Source organism: Hakea prostrata, chromosome 4 (genome assembly GCF_041222555.1).
Source record: "Hakea prostrata isolate BN-2017 chromosome 4, UWA_Hpros_2, whole genome shotgun sequence".
In the NCBI taxonomy this organism is placed as follows: Eukaryota; Viridiplantae; Streptophyta; class Magnoliopsida; order Proteales; family Proteaceae; genus Hakea; species Hakea prostrata.
Genome location: NC_142603.1, coordinates 16063528 through 16090857, shown reverse-complemented (window position 1 = coordinate 16090857; position 27330 = coordinate 16063528). Strand labels below are relative to the sequence as shown.

At 39.3% G+C, this 27330-nt stretch overlaps 1 protein-coding gene across 1 annotated transcript in view; it reads left to right on the top strand.

The window, feature by feature from the left end:
- The window catches only part of LOC149018171 (ATP-dependent 6-phosphofructokinase 5, chloroplastic-like), a 72002-nt gene extending 44985 nt beyond the window's left edge, over positions 1-27017 (top strand). The window contains exons 11-13 of the mRNA XM_089152491.1: positions 12938-13018; positions 13921-14049; positions 26325-27017. Of these exons, the coding sequence (XP_089008617.1) occupies positions 12938-13018; positions 13921-14049; positions 26325-26492 (378 nt within the window). The 3' untranslated portion in view covers positions 26493-27017. The remainder of the gene's footprint in view (positions 1-12937; positions 13019-13920; positions 14050-26324) is intronic.
- The last annotated feature ends 313 nt before the right edge of the window (positions 27018-27330 follow it).

Genomic DNA, 27330 nt, shown 5'->3' with positions numbered 1-27330 from the left:
TTGGCTTACAAACAAAGGCAATGTCTGATTTGGTGTGACTGTGTGATACAAATAAATGTCTCTCCCTACTAGCCATTAGTAGCTGGTCTTGTCCATAAGTTCTCCTTCTTTAGCCTTCAAGTGGGAATTGGTTCAATAGGTTTGTCAACTAGCTTGCATCCTAAATTCCTTGCTAATAAATCTAGGGTATACTTTCTTTGAGAAAGGGAGATGCCGTTAGAAGAATATACCAACTCAATACCCAAAAAAATACTTTAACTTCCACATGTCTTTGATTTAGAACTCAGCTCCCAAGAAACCTTTCAGGGTTGAAATCTTTGCTGTACTGCTACTAATGATCACCATATCATTGGCCTACACTTGTACTGTGATGCGGGTGTCAGTCTTCTTGATAAAGAGGGTATGATTTGCGCTGCTTTGCTTATGCCCGATGGACACCGTGGCCTTATGGTATCTTCCAAACCATGCTCTTGGGGTTTGCTTCAACCCATAGAGAGCCCGTTTAAGCTTGCATGCCTTCCTATGAGTCTCTGTAGTAGTGTATCCTAGTCGAACATTCATGTACACTTCCTCTTGAATTTCTTCATAAAGAAAGGCATTCTTGACTTCAAGTTGCTGAAAATCCCACTTTGATGCACCGCACATGAGAGCATAGTTGTTAAGGTATCGCCTAGGCGCCTTCGGAGTGCCTCAAATCGGTGTCGCCTCAAGCGCCTTATACCCCAAGGCATCTGCTTTTTTTTTTAAATCACATGAAAGATGCCAAATCAAAGGCCTATATTGAATTACTTATTAGATTCCGATTGTAAAGTATTTATTGTTTGAACCTATATGCATATTTATAATGACGCTACATGTGATCAAATGTCACCAAAAAAAAGAAAAAAAAATCGAAAGAGAATAAGTTTTTGACTCGAGTCTCACACTCTCACTCTAATCCCTAATCTCTCTCTCTCTCTCTCTTCCTCTCTTCCTCTCTTCTTCTCTTCCATTCCCGTGACGACACTCTAGCAAGCAGCGGCTAGCAACAGGCGACTTCTTCTCTTCCTATCTTCCTGTGAATTTTTTATTTAGGACCTACTATGTGTGGTTTTTAGTATGTTGGATGACTTGAGGTAGGCTAATATTAGTTTTTTTATTATATAAGATATGATAGATTTATAATGAATTAGAGTGTATGAGATGTACACAAAAAATTTCACTTAAAACGCCTCAATCGCCTCAAAAGCGCCTTGGAGGTGCCTCATCGAATCATTGCCTCAACTAGCCTAAACTGCCTCGCATCACCTCGTCGCCGTGACAACAATGCATGAGAGCACAAGTTGCATTGTATTCATCTTCGCAATTGGAGTAGAGTTCTCTTAGTAATCAATGCATAGTTTTGAGTTTAAGTGAATCCTTTGGCCACTAGTCTAGCTTTATACCTGTCCACAATACCATCAGCCTCATGTTTAACCATAAATACCCAATTGCAACTGACAGTCCTCTTTCTTGCAAGCAAAGAAACAAGATGTAAACGCCTTTTTTTTGTGTCTTTTAGTGCCTTCATATCTTTATTTGTTACTTCTTTCTAGTGATGATGAACCAATGCTTCTTCCCTGGTGTTAGGAATACAAATAGAGGACAAGGAAGATACAAAAGCTTGAAAGGTAGGTGAAAACAAATGATATGCAAAAAAATTGAAGATAGGATACTGAATACATGCTCGTGGTTGCTTCCTAGTATAATTGATAAGTCTAATGAAGGGTCAGGAACTGGAACGGACTTACCTTAATCTCTGCAGGACCAAGAATTGGTGCTTCAAATTGGTTGGGCACGTTGGGAGGCACTTCTAGGGATGCTCTTCTTTTAGTACGGTATATTTTCACAGGACTTTGCAAACTAGGTTGTTGCTCCCCCTTAATACAAGTATACAACTTTCGTGAACTATCAACTGTTGTTCCTATCCGGTTACTTCCATCTTCCAAGTGGGCATCATCTGCGAGATTTCCAAGGGGATTTTTGTGGGTGGAATGAGAACCAAAACCTCTTCACTAGCCTCACTATCCCCCTAAAGAGGTGTAGGGGAAAAGAGGGAACACTTCCCTAAAAAACCACATCGATGGTATCAATCATTTTTTTTTTGGAAGTTGGATAATAACACTTCCACCCTTTTTGGGTGGCAGAGTAACGCAGAGAAATACACGGCAGCCTGTGAGGGTCAAGCTTGCCATAAACATGGTGATTTCTAGCAAAGGCAACACACCTAAATACTTTAGGAGGAACAATGAATGATGCAAAACCAAAAAGAAGATGAAGTGGACAGTGTTGCTGCAACACACGGCATGACATCCTATTAATAAGGTAAGTTGCTGCAAGTGTCACCTCTCCCAAAAACAAGTTGAGACATGCGTAGTAAACATTAAAGATTGTGCAACCTCAAGGAGATCCCGGTTCTTGTGTTTAGCTTCCCCATTCTAAGTAGGTGTATCAACACAACTAGTTTGATTAATGATGCCATAATGAGATAAATAGGATTGGAGTTCCTCTAGAGTATTTTCAGTCCCATTATCAGTGCAAAGAATCTTGACGGATGCATCAAATCAGGAGTTTAGCATTTCATGAAAAATTTGAAAGCAAGTAAAGACACCACTTTTTTGGTTCAACAAAAATAATTTAAGTGGTCTTAGTGCAACAGTCAATAAAAGTAACAAATCAACAATATCCAGATTTCAGAAGAAGAAACGCAGTGGGAAGGACCCCAAACATCATAATGAATAACAGAAAAAGGGATACTATTGCGATTAACAAACATAGGGTAAATATTTCTGATGTGAATGGAAAAAAGTGGTCCAACAGAAGCCGCAAGAGGGCCTAGTGGCCTTTCTAGGGGTATTTTTGTCCTTTGTTAATTGATTGAGTGTTTCAGTTGGGTTTCTAATCTGGTTACAAAATCTCAATTAGTTTCTTATTTCAGTTGGAGCTACCTAGTCTAGTAAGAGAGTCCAAGTCTAAGTCAGTCAGGTGGCTCAGGTCTTTTGAATTTGATTTTATTTTGGAGTCTTGTAAAGGCTATGTATTCTCATGACTACGACAGAAGAAATGGGTTTTATTATTATTATTTTTATTTAATGAATAAACTTGTTGAGAGTATTGCAGCCAAGGTGGTATTGGCAGGGTTCCTTTGTTGGGGGGACCCTACAGTTGTCTTAAGTTTCCATTCTTCAAGTTCTAAGTTCAGTTCCAGCGAGCATCTTCAGCCTTTAAGCAATAATTCCAGCAAACTTCCTCAGTTTTCAGCCACATAATATCATCTCAGATCTCTCCCAGGTAAGTCCATCCCTTTCCCAACCCTTTGCAGCCCTCCCACCCCCTTTTCTGCTCTTGCGCAACCTTGTCTCCCCCTTCCCCTGCAATCTTAGACCCTCCAGCCCCCTCCCCTGCCTAGTGCAGACCTATAAAATGCCTCCCCACCCTCCTCCGACTCTCCTGGACCTATTTCCAAGCTTCCCAGCCCCTGCAATACCCCCGATAACCCTCCTCCTATGTCTCGGCCTCTCTGTTTATTGAGGCAAACCTGAAAAGAAAGAAGACCAGAAAAATAAGAAAAATAAGAAAAAAGAGAAAGAAAGAAAAGAAATAAGAGAACAAAGAAGAAAGAAAAGAAAGAAAAAAGAAAGATATTCAAAGATCGACCCAAGAATTCCCCATTTGACCAACCCTGCAGCTATTTCCTTCTCGCCCGTAAGTTTTTAGAATCATGGTGGGAGATCTCGCTCCTCGAGCGAGATCTCGGTCGAGATCTACCAAAATTTTTGGCGTAATCTCGGTGGCCCATCTCGGTGGGTTTTAGGGCCCCAGTTGGGCTAAAATTTGGTATTTAGCCTATTTAAGGCCTTTTGAACACATTGGTGGCCTTAGATTTGTGAGAAAATAACCCTAAGTATGTCTTCTAAGTCGACCCTATGTGTAAAATCAAAGTGTTGTGAAATGCAAGGTTAGACAACATGTGTAATGTAGAGATATCAAGTAATTCATGTTATCAACTATAAAGTATCAAATACATTACACATCAAACTATCAAAGAACTTAAATGTCTTCAAAATTTTATAACCATAAGAAGTTTTAGACTTCTAGTAAGTCATAAATCATAATCCATAAGTTCACAATCACAAGAGTATGTGAGTAATAAGATTACAAGACTAGAAGACAGCAAGAGTATCACTTAGCATTCTGCATCAATTGATTCTGAACGGTGGCCACATATGACTCCTAAGTCAACTCATCATTGTAGTATGTCACATATCGGTTTAAATGTCACATTAAATTGGTTTCCATGAAAGTGTAGATTAAAGCTTGTGGATCAACATATTTACATTAGACTTACACACCCATTGTAAAACATTCTATTTGAAAAAAATTCAAATTTGGGGGAAAATCTTACCTCTGTTGAAAATCTAGTTGAAATAAGCTTGAATGATGACAATTTGATGTTGTAGATGTCTTAAAGATATTTAGAAGTTGAATCCCCAACAAATTCCAGCAAAAAATCAAGTTTTTGGCAAGTTTTTATGGTTGCAGTGAGAGCGAGGCGAGATATGCCGAGATCTCGGATTCTCGGTGAGATGTGGCGAGATCTCCCATCTCGCAGATCTCGCCTCTCCTCTCGTCTCGCTATCTCAAAATAGCGAGATATCTCGGGAGATCTCCCACCATGTTTAGAAGAACCCCTAATCTTCTTTAATCCCTTAGACCACCAAAATTTACCCAATTAGAAATCCCCATGGCCTATCAAAACCATCCAATCCAAGCCCAAAACCATAAAATTGCTCAAGATTGGAAAGATCTGATATGTCATACACCCCGTCCTCCGTGATTCCCATCAATTTCTGGTTTGGTTTGCCAAAATGCAAGCGTTACAATGAAAATATTTTAAATTACATCTCTTAACTTAATCAAGAAAAGTTTAAATAAAGTAGCTATGCAGGGTGACCAAGACAATGATGCCATTGAAGCATAGTGGACAAAGTAGGGGCATAAGAATCAGAAGAAGTGACCACTGTCAACGTTCATGGGGAACAACCCAACAAGTATAGCCCTCAAGCACATTTACACTGCTAGTCTTACATGTAGTTTTCAAGTCCTAAAATACATAGTGGGAGGGAAAGAAAATTACTTTGCAGTTTAAGTCCAGGGTAAGACTACTAATGAACAAGAGGGTGGCAGAAAAAGTGGGAACATACAAAACAGAAGATAACTGTAAGGATGGTGAACAATTAACAGTTCCTTATCCAAAAATTGGAGAAAGCGAACCATCAACAATGCAACAGTATTATTAGGAGAAATAGTAGAATAAGAATGAAATAGTTTGAACTAATCATCTAATTGGTTGCGCCAGAGTCAATAATCTAGGAGATGGACTCGAGGACACATTATGGAAACCTGAAAAAAATACCTGAGGTGAAAGAGGGCTTAGGGGTAATTGTGGTAGAAGCATTACTAGCACTGGAAATCCGCGTAGAAGACAATTCAAGCCTAGTCGTCAACTGCGTTGATCCTGGAGTTCATCTGAAGAGAGAGCTGTCGCCAGACTAGGGTTTACCAGATTGCCTTGATTGGCGTCTGCACTCTGCATATAAAGTCCCACCACGTGTAGTAGTACATGAAGTTAGTACTTGATGGAAGCATAGGAAGGGCCATTGGAGTTAGTACCATGATTTTAAGAGAATAAGAGGATATGCCATAGGAAGAACCTCCAGAACCAGAAACTAGAGATGAGCTTTCTATTGTAATAGTGTGAACCATGGCATTCCTTTGGCTTTCTTCAGAATCAACCATAACGTATGCTTATCGTGGAGAGGGGAAGGGCTCGTGAGAAAGAACCTGGGCATGAATATGATTATACTCCACATTAAGACCTGCTAGAAGTCATAACTATGGAGCTTATCCTCCCACTTCTGAAAGACTGCAACATCCATAGCGCAAGCAGAGATCCTTCTGCTTTTACTAATGTATTTTTCTCCTGATCTCAAAGCATTGTGCACTGTTACCTACTGTGGAGTATGTATCCTTGGGACTTTCCAAATAGTAGCAGCATCAGGAAGAAGAAGATTACTCTTGACAATTGCAGGTTCAATAGAATTAAGATGAAATTCCATGACAAGATATTCATCAGTTTCTTATTTTTCTTGAGCCAGACTAGACATCGTTGGCTTAACTATTGTACCATGAAGATGACCTGTAAGACCATGAACACCCATTGCAAGAGCAATAGAATGAGACCATTTTAGATAATTTGTCCCATTGAGTTCATTAAAGTTCATTTGGAAAGAGAAATATGACACACATGAATAAATGGAGCATCTTCCATATCAAACAAACCAGTAGAGGCAATGTTAGTAGACTCAGTAGACATAGTGCTAATCTAGAAAAACAGAGTCAAACAACTCACAGGTCCTTCATATAGAAGGAAACACACCATTAATGGGTATAAAGAAATCTTGGTGGGAGAAACAATGCTCACCACCAAGGGAATACTATCAGAGAGATAAGGCGCTTATCTAGAAGAGTTAAAAAAGGATGCGGAGGTTAAGGAAGGGCCCTATAGAGGTGGTGATAAGGTGGCGAAGGGATGTGAGGCCCTAGGGATTGTTGCTAGGGTAAGGCAACACCCTAGGAACTCACAGCAAGGTGGCAAAAGGGTCGGGGGGGGGGGGGTTGTGAGGCCCTAGGGGTGTCGCTAGGGTAGGGTGATGCCCTAGGGTTCTCGAGGCAAGGTGGCGGAAGATCTGGTGGTTGGCAAAGGTTTGTGGTGGGCTGTGGTGATTAACGGAAGTTGGTGGTGGTGTTCTCTATGGTTTAAAAATTAAAGGTAATATTTTTCTAGAAAAGTCCTTAGACTCACAGAACATCAAATTCCAAAGAACTTCAGCTCTGATAACATGTTGGATGGTCTGAGAACTAACTTTTGTCAGGGATACACAGTCAATCTTTATTTATATTTATAATAATAAGAATATAGAAAGAAAAGAAATTCCCAATTTGGGATTATTACATAATGGCATCCTAGAGACAATTCTACCATTTACTTAGAATCACAACAGGTTTCAAACTGGGAACTACTGTAGAGACTCTTGACCTAACCCTGACACCAAACAGCCACTGCCTGTCCATCTCCAGTTACTTTTGGCACCCCACAACCATTTTCACTTTTTCCAATATGCTTGTAGAACCTTCCCTGGATCACCAAGGGTGATGTAGCCCTAGATCGAATGGGATCACCTAGGGGCTATTCTTCCAATATTGAGTTCTTGTTTTGGAGATTTTAAGGACTATCAAAATTAAAGAAAATCTATGTATCTTGAAATTGGATGGCCACAGTGGGGTCAAATTAGGATTTAAAGTCATTATGGTTGGGGGGATGATGTGACTGATGTTTGGGACAGATCTGATGGTTGTGACTGATGTTTGGGACAGATCTGATGGTTAAGTTTGTGTATATCTGCCCATGAAATTTGGGTCCCTTGGGAAGTCCCAAAAAATTCAAATAATACATACCAAAGCATGGTGATAGAAAAGGGGGATGGGGATCTCTCTTTTAGCAAGGCAGCAGGCCTGTAAGGGAGGCAGAGGACTGATTCTGCAGTTAGAACTTGGAGATAGGACTTGAAGCACCACCAAAAGTAGGGATCAATCTCTTCTTTAGAAGGTCCCCATTTGCATAGGCACTTCACAAATATATTTATTCAGTCATGCTTTATTCTTTGCTCAACAGGAATATGAATAAAAGAGACAACAAATCAGAAATAGCATCGGCACCGGAAAAAAAAGAAAGATGACATTACCCAGATTCTGTAATGCCATCAACAAGAAAGACTAGCTTATTGACAAATTACATATAAATAGAGAGAAGAAAGATCCTACTATCAAATATGAAAGCGAGGCTTGTGTTGAGTATTTTGAGTTTTAAATGTAATCTGTTTGTTATAGTTCTATTCGTAATCTCCAAAACTTCTTGTATTATAAATTGCACGTCGCTGCCCTTGTAATGCACAAGTCATTATTTCCCAACTCGCATTCCACAGTTTTTGTTGGAAGTATTACATTCATAGCTATCACCACATGAGACAAATCCAGGCATTTAAATTGGGGTCGGACCAAAAGCATTATCTACAAGGCAACCAAAGCAGTTGCATAGGCGAGCAGGTGGACACTAGTGCTTGAGGCACCTGGATGCCAATTGTGGGTGCTGAAACCTTGACAACTATGATTCTGTTTGTCTGTTTTTCCTTTTTCATCATCTAAAAATATTGGTTGTGTTCTTAAGGGTACTTGTGCCATCAAATGACCTTGAAAGTTGTTTGTTTAGTCAGCTATGAAACCCCAAAAAAGGAAGGGGGGTGAAGATGAAGAAGAAGAAGAAAGAGAAAGAGAAAGAAAAAGAAAACAGGATCATCTTGAAAAAGAGAGAAACAGACTTCCCCAATGTACTGATGGAAACTCAATTCTAAAGGTTTAGGGTTTCGTGGAAAGATTCCCTAAAATTAAGGGTTCACTTAGAATCTTTGATAAAGTTGCAAGCAAAAGAACAAGATCTAATAGGAAACTTCCAAGGAAAGGGTATGGATTGATTTGGATGTCTTTCAAGAATTATGATGGGCACAGTTTGGTAAAGGCAAACTAAAAGATGATTATAGGATTTGTGACAAATTGGTAGGAAAGCTTGGGGCTTTAACAAATCCCTATGGGATGGTATTGGGTGACTAAAATTGTTCCTAAGGGTGGTAGGAAAGAAGGATAAATAATTTGGGTGAATATGGGTTGGATCTTGGAAGGGGAAAAGGATCTTTTCTATCTTTTCCTTGTTCTTTCCTGTTCTTTTTTTTTTTTTCTTAATTTTTCTTCTTCCTCTTTTTTTCCTTCTTTCTTTCCCCCTCTCTCTCTCTCTCTCTCTCTCTCTCGTCTTTTCTATTTTTTCTGTTTCTGTCTTGCCTCAGGGAAGAGGGGGCAGAGAGATAGGCCAAGAGGGTTAGAAGGGGAGGTGAGGTGCTGTAGGGCAGGGAGGGGGTTTTGGGGGCCTAGGGAAGCTGCTGCCAAGGTGTGACAGCAAGGGGGAGGGGAAATTAGGGCTGCACAGAACAGAGGAGGGTAGGGGAGAAGGGGGCTTGGCATGCTATAATGGAAAGAGAATGAGTGGGATGGTCTGCTATGGTAGGGGAGAGGGGTTAGCTTGTTGTGCTTCCTTGGAACTTGCTGGAATTTCTAGAAGAAGAGTGCTAGACAGAGTGTTTTTTTTTTTTGGATGATTAAATAATTCATTACCAAAGAGAATAAAAGGAAATACAAGAGCACAAGCGACAAAGCCCAGGCAAAGTGCCTCAACTAACAAGCAACCAAAGAGGCATTGAGCCAAGCAATTACCTAAGAGCAACAATTAAAGCAAACTTGATACACAAGCACAAGTGGTCCAACGCCAAAGTAAGAGGCATCGAGCCTAGCAACCATCTGAGAGCAACAATAAAAGCAAACTAGTTATATAGCACAAGAGGCCTATAGCCATACGTAGGAAGGGCCCCAGCCTAAACCGATGCGGGCTCTGTTCAATCCTAGCCATGAGAAGCCTTCTTTATAACAATGCACATGGACCTATGCAGTAGCGCCACAATTGCAGCGAAGGTAGCATCACAAGATTCAGACAAAGAACGAAGAGAACATATCAGAGTTTAAAACACATTCAGAGAGTTCAACAATGATAGTCCTCATGGCTTCCCCCAAAGCTAGAGAAGCCATCAATGTCTAGAACCCTCGACGAATTGAAGTGAACCCCAGAAACAGGAAGGGAAGAGGAAAAGAATCTGGATTTGAGGTCGAGCCTAAAACGGAGAGATCAACAGTGATGGCTCTCATGGCTTACCCCGTAACACAAGAAAGGCCAAAGAGGAAAAGAACCCTCAACAATATGAAGCTGATCCCAATAGCAGAAAGGGGAGAGGGAGAGAGGAGAAGAATCCGTATCAAAGTTCGGACTCGACTTGGAGAGAACGACAACAATACCTGTTAAGGCTTCCCTCAACAACAAGGAGCCATCGAGACTGGAACCCTTAACAAACAAAAATGAACCCTAAAACGGCCTCAAACACACCTTCTTTTTTTTTCTTTCCATTTTTCCTTTTTCCTAACAAGAGGTCGGGAGAATAGGAGAATGAGGAGAAGAGAAAAGAGAAGTGAAGAGGGAGTTCGGATCACAAAACTGATATGTAGCTCTACCACTCCACCAAAGAAATAGAAGGAGAAGAAACAAAGAGAAGAAGAGAGTTAAAGGGAAGAGAGCAAGTTCAACCCAACCTCATGAGAGAACAAGAGAGGAGGAGAAGCAAAGGGAAGAGAGTTAGATCTCAAATTTGAGATCATGATCGACCAAGCCTCTGACAAACAGACTAGAGGGAGAAGAAAGGTGCTTAGATAAGATCGCACAACCAGAGAACTGCCAAAATAGAGAGGAGACAATGAGAGGAGGAAAAGGAGGAGAAGAGCGAGAGAAGGAGAGGGTAGCGGAGAGACACACGACAGAGGTCCACCAACGTTTCTCCGCCTCCAGAGACACCGATCGAGGAGAAGAGTGAGAGAAGAGAGAGAGGAGAAGGAGGCGGAGAGACACACAACGAAGGACCGCCAACGTGTCTCCACCTTCAGAACTGCCAGACGAAAACCTAGTAACTAGCTGCCAAACAGTTGTCGGCTTCTTCTATTTCTTCCTTGAACCGCTATGGATCTGGCTTTACTGTTGTCTCCTCAAAACCTAGAGGTGTGAAGGCCTAATCTTGAAGAAGTAGCTTACTTTGCCTAGTCTTAATGGACATCCAAAGATTGAGTCCACAAATGATGCACCTGATCCATCTCTATACCCATATACAAACATGCTACTACGATTAGTAGATGAACCACCATATGCTCCACCATATTCATATCCATAGCATTAAGCCTTGTATGGTACAACCTCTTGTAATTTTCAAAATTTTGCTGAAGTTTTGTGAAATTTAGAACCTTGCTCCTAACTGACCAAGACTCGTCTAAAAGTTAAAAGGAAAATTTTGAAAATTAGAATCAGCAAATAATTAGGGCTGGAGTGACAAAAATACCCCTCCAAGAGGGTTCGGCCAGCCCTAGGTAGCCACTGGGGAGCCCACTCGAGGGTTTCGGCTAGGGGGCTGAATTTTGGTTCACATCATGTACTCTCTTGCCATACCGTCTTCTCAAATCTCCCCCCATAAAGGAAAAAATGACAAAAGAGAACCTAGCAAGGAGAAAGAAGGGAAGTGTCTTGTAGTAGGATTACGGTTAAAAAACCTTCCAAAAGGAGATTTCAGCGGCAAAACTCAGCCTCCCCTACTCCCTCCCCCTCTCCTCAATTTGTCTCAATCTTGACCCTCTTTATGGCTGATTCTGATATATACATTGACCTAGAGCAGGAAGGTGAGCATTTGACTAAACTCCTGATATTTCTACTTCTCCAATGGCATGTTAAGTCAGTGCCACTTGAGCTCCATCCTGAGGGTGAACCTTATATTTAAGGCTTGCATGAATTACTTGGTATCAGAGCAATGGACGAATCAGCAGTAGCTAGACAGCTCGAGAACATACAAAACACCCAAGCAGAGATGCTAGCACAATTACAAGGCTTTACAACACAAGTCCAGGGTTTGACAAACATAGTGGCCCATCTGGAACAACCACGTAGAGAAGAAGAGCAGCACACTCCTGCCCCACCTCCAAAGGGTTCATACCCAAATTGTTCTAACCATCATTAAAAGCAAAAGACAAGTGAACCACATAGATATAGGGATGCTCCAGTTGGATGATACAAAGACATGGATAGGAATGATTATTTTCATGAATCTAGGTGATAATCCTATCTATGATAGGTTTGAGACAGAGGAAGGACCACCATGTGGGAGGTCCACCAGCAGACATCCCTTACTTTTGAGGAACACATTTGTTCCTATTTTAATGGGGACCAGAACCATAGAAGGGGAGCAGACCACCATAAGGTAAAACTTGAACTGAAAGAATTTAATGGATCCCTAGACCCCCAATTGTTTAATGACTGGAGAGCTGACCTGGATGACTACTTTGATTTGTATGACCTGTCAGAGGACCAAAAGACGAGGCTATCTCGGACCAAACTAGTAGTTGTTGCTAGATACCGGTGGAACACCATGGAGAGAGAATTGTACTATGAGGGTAGAGAGCTCACGACTTGGAACCAGATGCCTACCAGAGCATTATGAAACCAGAGTACAGTAACAGTTCCACACTTTGAAACAGGGTACATGTCCATTGCCGATTGCATCCTGCTGTTTGACTCTTTGGCCACAAGGACAGGGACTAGGGAGAGAAAACTACTGACCATGACTCTATTCAGGCTTGATTTGAAGCACAATAAACAGGTGCCTTTAGGTATGACTGACGTACAACATCTCAGAGACTTATTTGGTAAGCCCTGTGAGCTGAAACCCTACTTGTTGGGTGGTTAAACCCTAGTTTATTGCTAGTTCAATTGACTGATTGAATAATATCCTAAGGGTGAACCTTAAATTTAGGGCTTGTGGTTTTTTTATGGGAACTACCAGTGTGTAAGCTACAGTACAACATAATATTCATTGTGTTCAAAACCATGTACTTGGTCCAAATTATTTATGACTTAACAAATGATTGGTCAAAAAATATCAACTCTTAAAGCTCAGAAGACCAAAGTTAGAGTATTTTTCTTTTTATGATAATTGGTATTTCGTTTTGCCAAGATAGTAAAGTTGCTGAGCATCTTCTCTAAGAATATCAATTGGGAATTGAGATGAAGGATCCAACCATGATGTTAAAGATGATCATACCTGCCATGTCATTCTGGACATCTAAAAAGAAAGAGATGCTGATTGTATATTATTGTTGCTTTGTAATGCAGAATTTCCTTGAGAAGACTAATGCTACAGATCCATCAGGAAATATTATACTTGGTGATATTGGTGTCCATGTTCAACAAGAGGTTAGTGTTACAACCTCTGAGATATTTATATCGTCATAAATCACCCTCTTAGCTTTTATATGCAGTTTGTGAATGGTGAAAATCGACATGCACGTTGGTTCTTTTGCTACAATCTTCCCACTAGTTCAAAACATTATACTTATGCAGTATTTCTTCTTGGACTTCTTCATTCACCCACTGCTGGGGGGCGGTTTGGTGGTTCCCCTCTTTTGGGTGAGTAGAAATCCATTAATGAGCATTTGGGAGCAGAGCTCCATGATTTGAAACATGAAGCAAACACCTCAGGATAGTGATTCTAGTTATTTTGTAATTTCCTCATAAATTTCATGCTTTTTGAGGAATTCTGCAAACATAAAGTGGCATGAGAAACACATGGGGACCACAACATGAGGCCACAAAAGCTTCCAGTTGTATTTATGCAGATAGCTGAATTTCAAAAGTAGTAACTTTTGGTCAACTTCTATACGAAAAGGAAAAGTAGTCTAATAGTAATAAGTAGGAAGCCAGATACATGATTAATTGGGTTCTCTGGTCATTTATGGTCAAAAGTAGATATCTTTCCTTGTTAAAATTATGGGTTTATGTATTGATCAACTAAGAGACATCTTTCTAGGGACTGATTACTTCTGCCAATACTAAATTCGTCAATATTGTCAGTACAAATAATTTAGACTAATTATAATAATGAATGAGCATGTTAATCATGTCCTCTCTTCGTCTCTTCACTGGATTCATTTGGAGAGATTTCAAATTTTCTACAAGGAGGATGCAGAAACCTAGTCATTGTTTTACCTGTAATTTATACAGTGTGAATTGAAATTGCAAGTAATTATCATGGGCCTTTACTTTTGAGCTGGTTTACCTTATGTTGTTGAGGTATGAATTTACTTATGTTGTTTCAGTCAAAGAAATATTTTAAGGAGATTGGTCTTCCGGCTGATGTGAAGTACATTGACCCTACATACATGATTCGTGCATGTCGAGCAAATGCTTCTGATGGAATTCTCTGTGCTGTTCTAGGTCAAAATGCTGTAAGTACCCTTTTGTACACAATCTTCCTTGCTGTACATAAATTGAGTAGTAAATACTCAAAATTAATAAAGGAAAGAGAAGGCTGTGTTTTACTTGTTTCGTTATGCCATTGGCACCATCGGTAATTAGCAAGACCATGATTCGGAGGCACCTATGGATCCAAAGACCAAATGACATGACTGACTGTGATGATGAGTCTGATATCTAAAATCCTGCTTTTTTTCTTCTTTTTTCTTTTGATAGTAAAAAATGGAAGAAAAACTTGAGTTTCTTTTCATTCTTTTTTTTTTTTTGTTTGGGGGGGGGGGGGGGAGGGAGGGTTTGGAGATGTTTATTCACCAAGCTTTCTAATTATTTTGCTCATTGAGAGAATTCTCTAGATGGCCTTTTTCTATTTATTTGGTACAAAATGTAATTGACGGGTTGTACATCTTAAACCCATTACAAGCATGGTTTATAGACCGTGACCATATTGATAGGTAGAGATCTCGGTTGAGATATACAATTTTTTGGCATCAACTCGGTGGCCCATCTCGGTGGGTTTTAGGGTCCCAATTGGGTTGAAATTTGGTATTTAGTCTATTTAAGGCATTTTGAATACATTGGTGGCCTTGGATTTGTCAGAAAACAACCCTATGTATGATTTCTTAGTCTACCCATAGTGTGAAAATCGAAATGTTGTAAGATTAGGGAATGCAATATTATACAACATGTAATGTAGAACCTTTAAGGCATATAAATGAAAAGGAAGTGTATAAAATGCGTCAAGTAACCTAAATGTTATCAAAATAACATCCATATGAGTATCACAATCTCAATTTTCAAGAATAGAATAATAAAATTATACAACTATTAGAAGTTCTATATAAGTCATTAAATCCATGGTAGAATATCTTGCTCGAGAGAGAGATCTCGCCACCTTGAAAAAGAGAGATCTCGACCATCTCGGTGAGATTTTGGTCGAGATATACAATTTTTTGGCGTCAACTCGGTGGCCCATCTCGGTGGGTTTTAGGGTCCCAATTGGGTTGAAACTTGGTATTTAGCTTATTTAAGGCCTTTTGAACACGTTGGTGGCCTTGGATTTGTTAGAAACAATCCTATGTATGATTTCTAAGTGTACCCATAGTATGAAACCGAAATGTAGTAAGATTAGGGAATGCAATGTTATACAACATGTAATATAGAACCTTTAAGGCATATAAATGAAAAGCAAATATATCAAATGCATCAACTAACTTAAATGTTATCAAAATTCCATCCATATGAGTATCACAATCTCAATTTTCAAGAATAAAATAATTATACAACCATTAGAAGTTCTATGTAAGTCATTAAATCATAAATTCACAAGACAAATAGAGAATGATTGCTTCCTTGTTGTAGATGTGCTAAGAGTAGTTGCAAGTGAACATTCAGCCAAAATCCACAAAAAAAGGTAAAAATTGAGAGTTCCAACGAGATCCGGGGCGAGATATAGCGAGATATGGCAAGATATGGCGAGATCTCGAGCAAGATATCCCAACTCTCTGCTCTCGCCCTCCATCTCGTCTTGCCAAGGTGAAAAAACGAGATATCTCGCGAGATCTGCCACCATGATTAAATCATAAGTTCATAAGACAAGTAGAGAGAATGATTGATCTTCCTTCAATGTTGTAGATGTGCTAAGAGTAGTTGCAAGTGAAAATCCAGCCGAAGTCCACAAAAAAAAGCAAAATTTGAGAGTTCTAGCGAGATCCAGGGCGAGCTTTGGTGAGATCTCGAGCGAGATATCCCAACTCTCTACTCTCAACCTCCATCTCGTCTCGCCTATGTGAAAAAATGAGATCTACCACCATGCCTGTCCTATGACCAATCTTGCACTCATTCCTTTTTTATTTGTAGTGAAGGTGCTACTTATCTTGGATGCAGGTTGACTTATTCTATAATTTATTTTGGCTTCCTCACCAAAATCAGGGATCATTTAATTCATTTCCTCTCCCATTGAGTGCAGACTCTAGACATGACCATATGAAGAATGGAATTTGTAGCATAGATTTCTAGCTAGATAGATAGATGTTGGGTCCACCTCCTCCGTCCTATTTCTCATAAGCAGCTGTTTTGGCCTCCCAATTTATTCTGTGGTATGCCTCCAGTCGGTGGAAAATTGGCTGCGTCAAATAGAAATGATTCGAGTATTTCTACTTTTGTCTTATTGGCTGAATGGTTTCAATGAGATGATAGGATTCTCAGTAATACACCTGAGTTTGATGTAGCCTTAGTTGACAGGGTCAACCAAGGGCCAGCTCTTCCAAAGATCTCAAAATCAGATCCACCAAGATAGGGTTTTGGCTTGCTGAAAAGGGGAACATTTAGTTTTGGGGCTTAGGGTGATTGATTTGAAACTCTAAGAGGGTGGAGGGGATATAGGGATTGAGGTTCAAACACTACTTGGGCAAATTCTAATGGGTGGTTGTGCTTTCCGAAAATTTAGGGTGGTTGAGAGAATATGGGGACCAAAGCTCAAAGGGGCTGATGTTGTACTGGGTTTTGGATTGAAGAGAGGGGATGATGGGCGTCTGATTCCCCTAAAAGCTTGGAGAATTCTGATTGCAGAAGGTAGTGAAGGTTAGTTGCATGTTCAATGGTGGTTCGGGTGGCTCTGATGAGCCCTTTAAGCGGAATAGTTGCTGGACAGGGTTTTTTTTTTTTTTTTTTTTTTGCTTTTTTTTGGGGGGGGGGGGGAGATGGAGTGATGGTCGGAGGGTATGAGAAGAGGATGATGGAGTATACATTCTCCAGATATTCTTCAACAGACCTGGCTACCAACTACATTGTTGCTAACCTAGACGCTTCCTTGGACACTGCTGACTGAGGCACTAGATATAACTCACCATCAGCAATCCCACAAGGGAGGAAACAGCAGCTCAAAGCCATTTGCATAAGCAATTCAATTATCAAAAACTCAACCTAGATCTTTCCTTGCACATCCTGGCATTAAATTGAGGCTTATAGCTTAAATACGATGTCCTAAATGTAAAAGGAAAGCTAACTCTAATCAAAACAGAGTACTACCATTGGCCCGGTTGCTTCTCCTTGGTGCATGATGCGATGTCTGTCCCACTGCAATGGTGTCCGCATTGCTGCCTTTCGTCGAACAAGAAACTACTTCAGTCTAGCTTGGCCTAGTGGTCTTGGTTTTTTGTCATTTTTGGCCTAGTATTGTGCTTCTTGTTTTGTTGTAAGGTTATGAGCCACTTGTGCTAGTTTTGTGTTTTTTGCTTTGTTGAGTCCTATTCTCTTTGCTTCAGTTTGCCTTTGTATTCTTTCCCCTCCAACGTTCTCTTATTTACTCAATGAATTTATTTATTCATCCCAAAAAATAAGAAACGGAGGATTACCATGCACTGGAAGGTTTAAATCCTAAGTACAATTCTTTAAGAATAAACTACTTTGGCCTCCCTTGACCTTTTCGACAAATACATGAACCACCCCGCTTTCTAACAATTCACTGAAGCCTTCGCTACTTTACAAATCTCATTGCACTTAACCTGACTCTATTAGTATTCTAATGTTAGTAATGTTAGTTAACCATTAGATTTGAAAAACGATATTTTACTAACCATATTACCCTTTTTAGGGTTGATATTAGCTATTTGCCCTGAGTCCCTATCCCATCATCTTTTATCTTTTGAAAAACCTCACAACTCACCGTAATCTACTACTCCAGTTAGTCCACCCATTTCCGCCAAATTTAATTTCAAAGAGAAAATTTTAGAAAAACACTCAATTACAAACCACATTAATGGAATCCAAATTATGGAAGGATTGAGCTTTTAGATGTGGGAGTTTCCTGACAAAATAAATGACATGCTACACTTTGGCCCGAATGTAGTGATTAGTGGGCGAGGGTTAGCTAGGGCATCCCCAGTATGCGATGTGCCACATCAGCGCCCAAATGTGGTGATAAGTTGGCAAGGGTTCCTAAACTATGGAGGAGTGCATGTAAGAAGCTAATCCTGAAATGTAGGATTAGATTTGCACCTTGGAACATAGGAGCTTTAACATGTAAGAGCTTAGAATTAATAGATGTTATGAGGAAAAGAAATATTAATATAGCTTGCATTCAAGAGACTAGATGGAAGGATAAAAAAAAGCTAGGGAGTTGGATGACTATAAACTTTGGTACATTAGGATAAAAGTAATAAAATTAGATTATGCAATAATTGTGGTGAAGATTTAAAGAACGATGTGGTAGGTGTTAAAAGATTAGGTGATAGATTCTAGCTGTCAAGCTTGTATTATAGAAAGATATTGTAAATATAATTGGTGCATATGCATCTCAACTAGGACTTGATGAAAGTCCAAAGTTACAGTTTTGAGAAAATATGAATAGACTAATGCAAGGAATTCCTCAAGGAGGTATCATAGAGGGTAATCTCACTATTGAAGTAGTCAAACAAAGAAAGTGGGAATTTAAGGGAATCAGTACTACGATGTATGGCTAGATGTACTAAGGTGGCTAAAGTTGTGATAAGTGAATCAAAAGGAAAGCAATATTCTTATAGAGAGACTTGGTGATGGGATGGTGAGGTTCAAGCAGCCATCAAAAATAAGAAAGCTAACTGAAAGACATGGCAAAGGACCAAAGATGTAGAGGATTTACAAAGGTATAAGTTGGCTAGAAATAAGAAAATTATGCGAAAAGCAAGGGAGCAGAGATGAATATTTATATAATAAGCTGGGCACAAAGGAAGGGGAAAACTATTCATAAGATAGCTACGATAAGGGATCAGAAGGGTAGAGATCCAACCATATTTGATGTATTAAAAGTGAAGACACTAAAGTACTTGTACATGACAAGGACATCAAGAAGAGATGGGAACTTTGTTTCTCTAGCCTGCTAAATAAACGTACTTTAGGTGTCTATAACTCGGATGATTACACTATATACCATGGCACCAACTTTGAACATATGTAAGGAGAAATATGATGTTCGAAGTAAAAAAAGCTCTAAAGAGGATGAAAGTAGGCAAGGCACAAGGTCCTAATAAAATCCAAATAGAAGTATGGAAGAACTTAGTAACCTATGGACTAGTTTGGTTGACTAAGTTGTTTAATAAGATTAGGAGCGCCAAGAAAATGCCAGATGAAAGAAGCATCGTGGTCCTTATTTACAAAAACAAAGGATATTAAAAACTGTAATAACTATATAGAGGCATAAAACTAATTAATCATATTATGAAATTATGGGAGAGGGTAATTGAAACCTGTGTGAGACAAGAAACCACTACTACAGAGAACCAATTTGGTTTTATGCCAGGAAGATTTGCAATAAAAGCTATTTACCTTATTAGGAGACTCGTGGAAAGTTATAGAGACTATAAGAAAAATCATCATATGGTCTTTATTGACATAGAAAAAGCTTATGATAGAGTCCCTAGTGCTTTAATTTTGCAAGTATTAGAGAAAAGAAATGCTGCAAGTAGATATGTGGACATAATTAAATATATGTATGTTGGTGCAGTGACAAGTGTTAGAATAGTGGGGGATGAGGCAGTGAATTCTCGATTACAATTGGGCTACACTAAGGATCAGCTTTAACCCATAATTATTTGCACTTATAATGGATGATTTAACCAAAGACATTTAAGATGAGGTTCCTTAGTGTATGCTTTTTGCTAATGATATTGTTTTTGTAGATGAGACACAAGCAGGGAGTAATACCAAGTTAAACTCATGGGGAGCAACTTTGGAATCAAAAGGCTTAAACTAAGTAGAACGAACTACGAAGATGGAATATCTATGTGTAACTTTGGTCGTGATTAGGCAGACGATAAAGTGGTAAGACTAGACTAGAAGGAGATTCAACAAAGCGATTATTTTAGGTACCTTGGCTCAATCATAAATAACAAAGGTGATATAGAGGATGATGTGACCCAAAGAATTATAATAGGTGGATGAATTGGAGAGATGCATCTGGTTTTTCCTTGAAAGCTCAAAGGAAAATGCTATGGGACCATTGTATGATTAGCTATAATGTATGGCGCAGAGGGTTGGACTGTTAAGAAGCGTTATATGTATGAAGTCAGCAAAATAGGATGAGGATGCTAGGATAGATGAGTGGCAAAACTAGGAAGGACAAGGTAAGAAATGATCATATTAGAGCTAGACTAGGAGTAACTCCGATAAATGATAAGCTATGAGAAAGTTGATTGAGGTGGCATAGCCACGTGAAATGGAGGCCCCTTTGAATTCCCCTATTCAAAGAAGCAATATAATCCGGACTAAGGAGTTAGAAGAACTAGGGCTAGACCTAAGATAACCTAAAAGAAGTGGTGAGAAAGGGTGTGCATAGCTTAGGCCTTTTATCTAGTATGGCCTCAAATAGAGCTGATTGGAAGGCAAGGATCCATATATCCGACCACATTTAGTTGGGAAAAGGCTTCTTATTGTGTGAATTTTAGACATAATCCAGCATCAAGGATTGGAATCATCAGCATACTACTAGAAGAAATATTATGAGAATTTTCAATAGATGGCCCAGCAGAATGAAACCCTGACAACACAGGTAGGACCGTCGGACTACTGCACATGGGTCTACCATAGGGCAATTGGCAGTGATCACTGCAAGGAAATAGATCACATGGCATAGTCAAACCCATTGATACATGGACCGTTTATGAGCTTATTTACTTACACCTTCTAAGACCCAGTTAATGTTGAAGCTGGTGGGAATTGGGGTTTCACAGACCAATGGTTTATTCCTCATCTCTGATTTCAATGATTTCAAAATTTCTTGATTTTATTTTGAGTCCATGACTCCTGCTTCTGCTCTTTCTTCTTTCTTCTTCCTTCTTCCTTCTTCCTACAACCACACTGTCCTCACCTTTCTGCAACCCTATGTCTTCCCTTTCTCCCACTTCTCACCTGGAGTAGAGCGTTGATGTGGTGAAAATCATATAAAAATCCAGTAATTACTCTCTCCGTCAGCTTTCCTCTCATTTTGGATTTTGTTTCCTTTTCTTCTCCGTTTGGCTCAATTTCTTGAAGAGAGGTATGATTTTGCTGGATCTAGCTAGTTTCGGTTTGTCAGTGGGTAGGTATTACTATGACAAATCAATGGCAGAAGAAGCAGCAGTTGTGAACCCTCTTCTTGTAAGATCAAAAGAGAAATAATCTGAGGGTTTGGAGGCTGAGGCTGAGGCTTCAAAACAAAGGTTACCAGTAGAAACCCACTCAAATGCAAATTTGAACTCCAAGTTGGATATGAATTTAAAAATTTGATTAGAAACCTCAAGAGATAAGTACCCCCAAAGAGGCGGTTGACATTTATTTTAACTTCTATAATTGACATCGCTAAAATAATGGATGGAGGGGTCTGTCATTTTTGGTTGTGCACGATGATGGATTGAGAGAAATTGTAGTTGTTGGAGTAGCCTTCTGTTCTTAGGGCCTCTCTTATACTCCTTTGAAATGGCATGGATAATGAGTAAAATAAATAAATAAATAACGTATTGGTCCCTTGTAAGCATAGTATGAAATTTTGCGAGATTTAGGCAAAATTTTGCCGATACCTCGCCATTTTGGTACTCAGCGAAACAAAACCATAGCCAATAATTGAGTCTACAAAGTTACGCTAAATTGTCTTGAAAATTTCAATGGAAGGTTGAAAAATTCCAAGGTGTTGTACTATATAGGGCTTATGGATATGGATATGGGGAGCATATGGTGGTTCATCTGCTAATTCCTCTAGTATGTCTGCATATGGTTATGGAGATGGATCAAGTGCATCATTTGTGGACTCCATTTTTTGATATCCATTAGAACTAGTGCAACCAATTATGCCAGTTCTGCAACTGGGTTACAATTCATGGTTGTACGGCACATTTAGGGTAGGATATCTACTTAATGTTAATGATGCTACCTATAGAAGGGCAGTGACGGACTATATGGATAACTTTATCTGTACCATGCCATGGCCTGCTTATGTCCAGTAGTTAGAGCACTCCTCCATACCCTAGGATGGGTCTAGCGTGATACAAACTTGTATATTGAATTCTACTTGTTGTATTTGTTGTTGCATTTTAATGAAAATCTTAGTGTTGTTTTGCATAATATTCATATTTATATTTGTGAATGCATATTCCAAACTTTGAGTTTCGCACGCATATAGCGAGGCAAGTGCTGATCAAGAACACTTTGGGTCAGAGTTTAGGCAAAAATAACATTTCCATTGTGTTTATTAGCCTCAAATTAGGCTGGACACCGAAAACCAGCTCAAAAAAACACAAAAATTCCCACCAAAATCTACCATCGAAATTTGAGGAAAAACAAAGAAATCTTCACCAAAATTTTGGTGTTTCCACCATCTTGCCTGGCAAGATGGCGAGATGAACTGAAATTTTTAACTATGCTTAAAACACGGGTGGTTTGGTCACAGTCATGTTTTAAGAACTTGATCTCAAGGCCCATCTCACTAGGGTTGAGAGTCTTGAGACCTCAGTGATATCTTGCTGAGTTGGTTGAATTTTTTACTCCAACTTGAGGCTTCAATTTAATGGGTATTAGGGGTCATTTGGGGGCTGAAAATCATTCTCCAGCTAACATAATCCGGGTTTGTGCCAGTCTTCAGGATTCTCTCAGATAGAACCAGCAGTACTTTGGTACTAAACCCTTGCTGTTTGGGATTGAAATCTCAGAGGACAGCAGCTAAATGCACTCAAAAACACTCGAGGAACCCTGTGGGTAGGTCTGATTGGGTTCCCAACTCTAAAACCTAGGCGTGGGTAGGTGTAGGGTTATGTTTAGAATAGGATTAGGTCTAAAACGTAAGAAAAATATTCTGTTTTAAACAATCTGCAATTGCAGAATTTTTCCAAGCAAAATTAGGTCTCCCAATGTGTTTAGGACTCTTAGTAAGGGTTAGCATTTTGGGGTGGGGATGCTAGGCCTAAAAGGGTTTAGGCTGTGTTAAGGGTTAAGGAGATAATGGGTTTGTAATATGTTTAGGGTTTTAGGGTTTCAAGGAAGAAGATGAAGTGCAGGAAAATTCTGCAACTTCAAAGAGAGGGCTGCAGTTAAGTAAAGTAGGGAAAAGGGAAGAAGGAGGGTGTGATCCTAGGGTAAGGGTCAGGAGGGGCAGCGAATGGGGGTTTCAGGTTTTTATGTAGGGGAAGGGGGCAGCTGCTGTAGGGAAGAAAAAAGGAGGGGGGGGGGGGGGGGGGATGTGAATGTCTGCAATGGGGTTAGGGAAGGGGAATTGGATAAGGGAAGGGGTAGGGATTTTAACTTTACTTGGAGGTGAAAGGCTGGTTGACTGAAGATTGAGTTGAAAAGTACTCTAGGGCTTCTGCTGGCTTGTAGAAGATGAAGAACAATGCTGAAATTGCAGAAAACTTTCTTTAATCTCTCAACCCAGGTCTTGAACTAGGCTCCCACAACTCCATGTCTCTGAAATTTTATTTGATCTTCAACTGAATTGCTTACAATGAGGTGGGGGCCTTCTTATATAGCCTTACACGTGAGGGAAATAGACTAGACTCAATCTAGGAAACTTAGTTGGACTCAAACTAGAGCATCCACTTTGGATTGGGATTCTCTTTACAGCTCAACAACTTAATAACAAACTGAAAAGGAGTCTTCTAGAGATCTCCTAAGTAAAAAATAACTTGCAAAAATAAAAAACTAATTTCCAGAAGGAATCCTACTTGAGAATTGGTTTGCAACTGGAACTCCATCTCAGACAAGGACTCTAACAACTAATCCAATTTAAAAGCAAAAAGCAGATATAGGATCCTAAAATTATCAGGGAATTTACTGGCCCCTATTGGTGCTCAAAGGGGGTGGGGAAAAGACCAATAATGCCCTTTTGAGGGTTCAGCCAGCCCCTTGGTGTGCTAATTGTTCTTGGTTTCTGGTTCAAACTTTGATGGGCTTTCTGTGGGCTGGGCCTGGTTACATCACCAGCCTATTTCAGTTTTTTTTATCACATTGTTGATCTCAGATTTATGTTAAAAGTAAAAAAAGTAAAATTAAAAAAATATATATATATATATATATATATATATAGAGAGAGAGAGAGAGTAGATCTGTAGATGTGAGTTCCATTTCAGACCTAAAGTGGGAAACCACTTAAAAGTTAAAATGGCCTATTTTATATATTGTGTACTTATACATTAGTGCTTAAAGTTCAAAAAAACAAGTTTGATACGCTACGCATATTCCTCGTTCAAATACAAAGTTCTAATAATAACCCAGTCATCAAAGTAACAACTCGAGAGTCGAGACTTGAGATCCTATGTGCTATATCTTGTGTCGCACATCATCTCATTTTGCTAAATGGAAAAATGGGATTCAATTGTCAACTGCTCCTATCAGAAATAGGAATGACTACGGATTCGAGCCATATTACATGGTTTCATGAAATCCGCTACGATTTTCCCAATCTAAATCAAGCAGGTTTTACATGAAGAAGATTTTGCTTAGCATGTTCTATTCGATATGGATAGGAGAAGAACCCAAGTCGGTATTATTAAAAAAAGAGAGGAAGCAAAACCAAGTCAAGATGATACAGATCAACCCCTTCTTCTTGCACCAAAGATCTTACCATTTCCGAAGGAATGGGAGTGAGAGACATCTTGTGAGACCTTCAGAGTTCTCCAACCTTGGTCATAGTATGTTGCTATACTAATGCTGTTAAAGTTTAAAGGATATGTGAGCAATTGTCAGAAACCCAGAGGATATTTATGTAATTGTCAAAAAGGCATAAAATGACCTATATCCCCTAACTTAAATTTACCTATCATAATTTTATTTTTTTGGGAATTGGGAATAGGGGAGCTTATATATTTTGAAGGGTTTCTTTTTTTCTTTCCCTTTTTTTTTTTTTTTTTTTTTTTTTTTGGGGGGGGGGGGTTGGGTGGGGGGGGGTGTGGGGGGAGAGCGGTTTGGGGTTTGGGGTTTAGGCCTCAATGAGATTTGAACTTGTGACCTCTTAATTATGTGGTGGTGGCCTTTGCTAACTGAGCTAGCCTTACGGCCTAGATTGACCATACATAATATCGTAATTAACTGACTGAACCAATCGTTCAAATTGAAAAACAAAGCACTGAAAATAAACTAAGATACTAATCTATTTTTAGTACTTGAGCTAGATGCCCCCATTACAGGCCCATCAAGGGGCCAGGTTTAAATTTAAAGCGGAAGGATCAATGGTCCATGACCCATGTAGTTCAACCCTAGGCTTGTTTTAGGGGAAATCAACCCATTTTGGTGGTGATATGCATCAGAACTCTCCATCCATTTCTTTGACTCTCGTTTGTCCGGATCTACCTCTTCAACTCTAATACATAATAGAGAAGATGTTTCCCTCCTCATTCACTCAAATGATCCTATTTTCTCTTTGGTATAGCTACTAAACCGGCTTCTAAGAAGGGTTCAGTGCCAAACCCCTCCCTGGCATGACTTTGAATTAATAATTTTGCTTAAACTACCATGATTCTCTTTGGTGCATGGAATCTAGCTGGTTAATATTGTAGCATTTGGCAACTCTACGCGGATGCCGATATTAACTGTTATAATGTAAGTGTAGTTGCACTTTTTAAGATATTCTACTATTATATCATAATTCTCAATGCTTGATTAAACAATAATAACTAGGTATCATTAAATAATTTTGAAATGCTAGAAATAACCAAAATTAATGGAGTGAAACTGCTAAATGCTGATAATATCATTGAGTATTTTAAGTAGGCTAGATAGTGGGGGTATGTTGGAGTGTGTGGGGTGTGGTGTTTCAAGGTTGCTTAGTGGTTAGCATTGTTATTAACAGGTAGAATCTTCACTGCAAATTTAGTTTTGTTAAAGTAGAAATCTCCTGGCCCCATTTGAGTTGCCAAAACTTTATCGTTAGGCACTTTGTTTCATGTTTTAGTTTTCTTGGTGTATTCCAGTCTCTTTTGGTTGATTATTTAGGGCTATCAGATTGTAACTCGATTTGGCTTTAAGAATCTGAGCTGGATCTGTGGTCTGACTGGACCTGTTAAAAGTACACTAGTAGTCTGAAGGTGCTGCTTCTATTATTATTACTAACTATTCATTTCGAGTATTTACTCAAATGTTACTCTGAAATACTCAACCAGGATAATGAGGAGCCAAAATATTTCCTGTGGATACAAAACTGAAATGACTAAAGTGAAACATTTGCACACCAAAAGCTGCAAATTGCAATGACTTTTCCACAACATTTCTGGTAGGTGTTAAATCTGACTTTATTGCTTGCATGATTTGGTAGGTTCATGGAGCGTTTGCTGGATATAGTGGTATTACAGTGGGCATATGCAATACTCATTATGTCTACCTTCCAATCCCTGAAGTAATTTCCTACTCCAGGCAAGTTGATCCAAACAGTCGGATGTGGCATCGATGCTTGACTTCAACAGGTCAGCCAGATTTTGTATGAACGCACAAATCTCACCAGGTTGTCTTACCCATTAATCATGGGGGTGCATCTGGCTTATATGCTTCCAGATACTTATATTTAGAGAACAAGCAGTCACCATTGTTCCTTCGGGTAGATCATAAGAAATAAGCCTCATAACTGCATTGTGTACCATAAATTGTACCACAAGACAGCAGTGGCAGCCTGATGCATGTGCAGTTGGCGCAGGCAACAGATCCACCATTAAAGCAGGTTTCCTTTCACGTACCGAGTTTGGTACCTACCATGAAGTATCCTCTACCCTGTGTGAACCTCTAGATTCTCATCTATACATGTCAATAAAGGAAGCGGGGTTGACCACCGAAAAAAAGAGGAAAAAAAATGAAGGGGGAACGAACAAAATGGATCTAGTTAAACCATAATATATATTTTTTTTCTCTCTTACTATTTCAAGTGTAATTATCTGATTACTTATGGATTGGTTTAATTTTCTGCTTAGCAATATTTTCTTATTACCAGTGGTTGACAGTAGTGTTTTCTATTTCACACACTTGCCGTATACAAATCTATATGCATTAACGTTTAGCTGCAGTAGGGAAGGCAGTGCTGTGCACATGTATGGATGTAAGTGAAGGGCCTGAGAACTCAGGCTTTCTGAAATGGAGGGAAGCCTTTGTTTCGTTTTGAACATAACAATAGTAAAAAAAATGCCCAACATAGTAATCCAATCATAGTGATCCATCCAATATATTTTTTCTTACTAAGAGAATATATTATGTAACAATTATACTTTTTTCTTCTTTTCTGCTTCTTTTTGATGAAATCTATGCTTCTTTCTTTAGTTTTTGGCTCTTTGCAT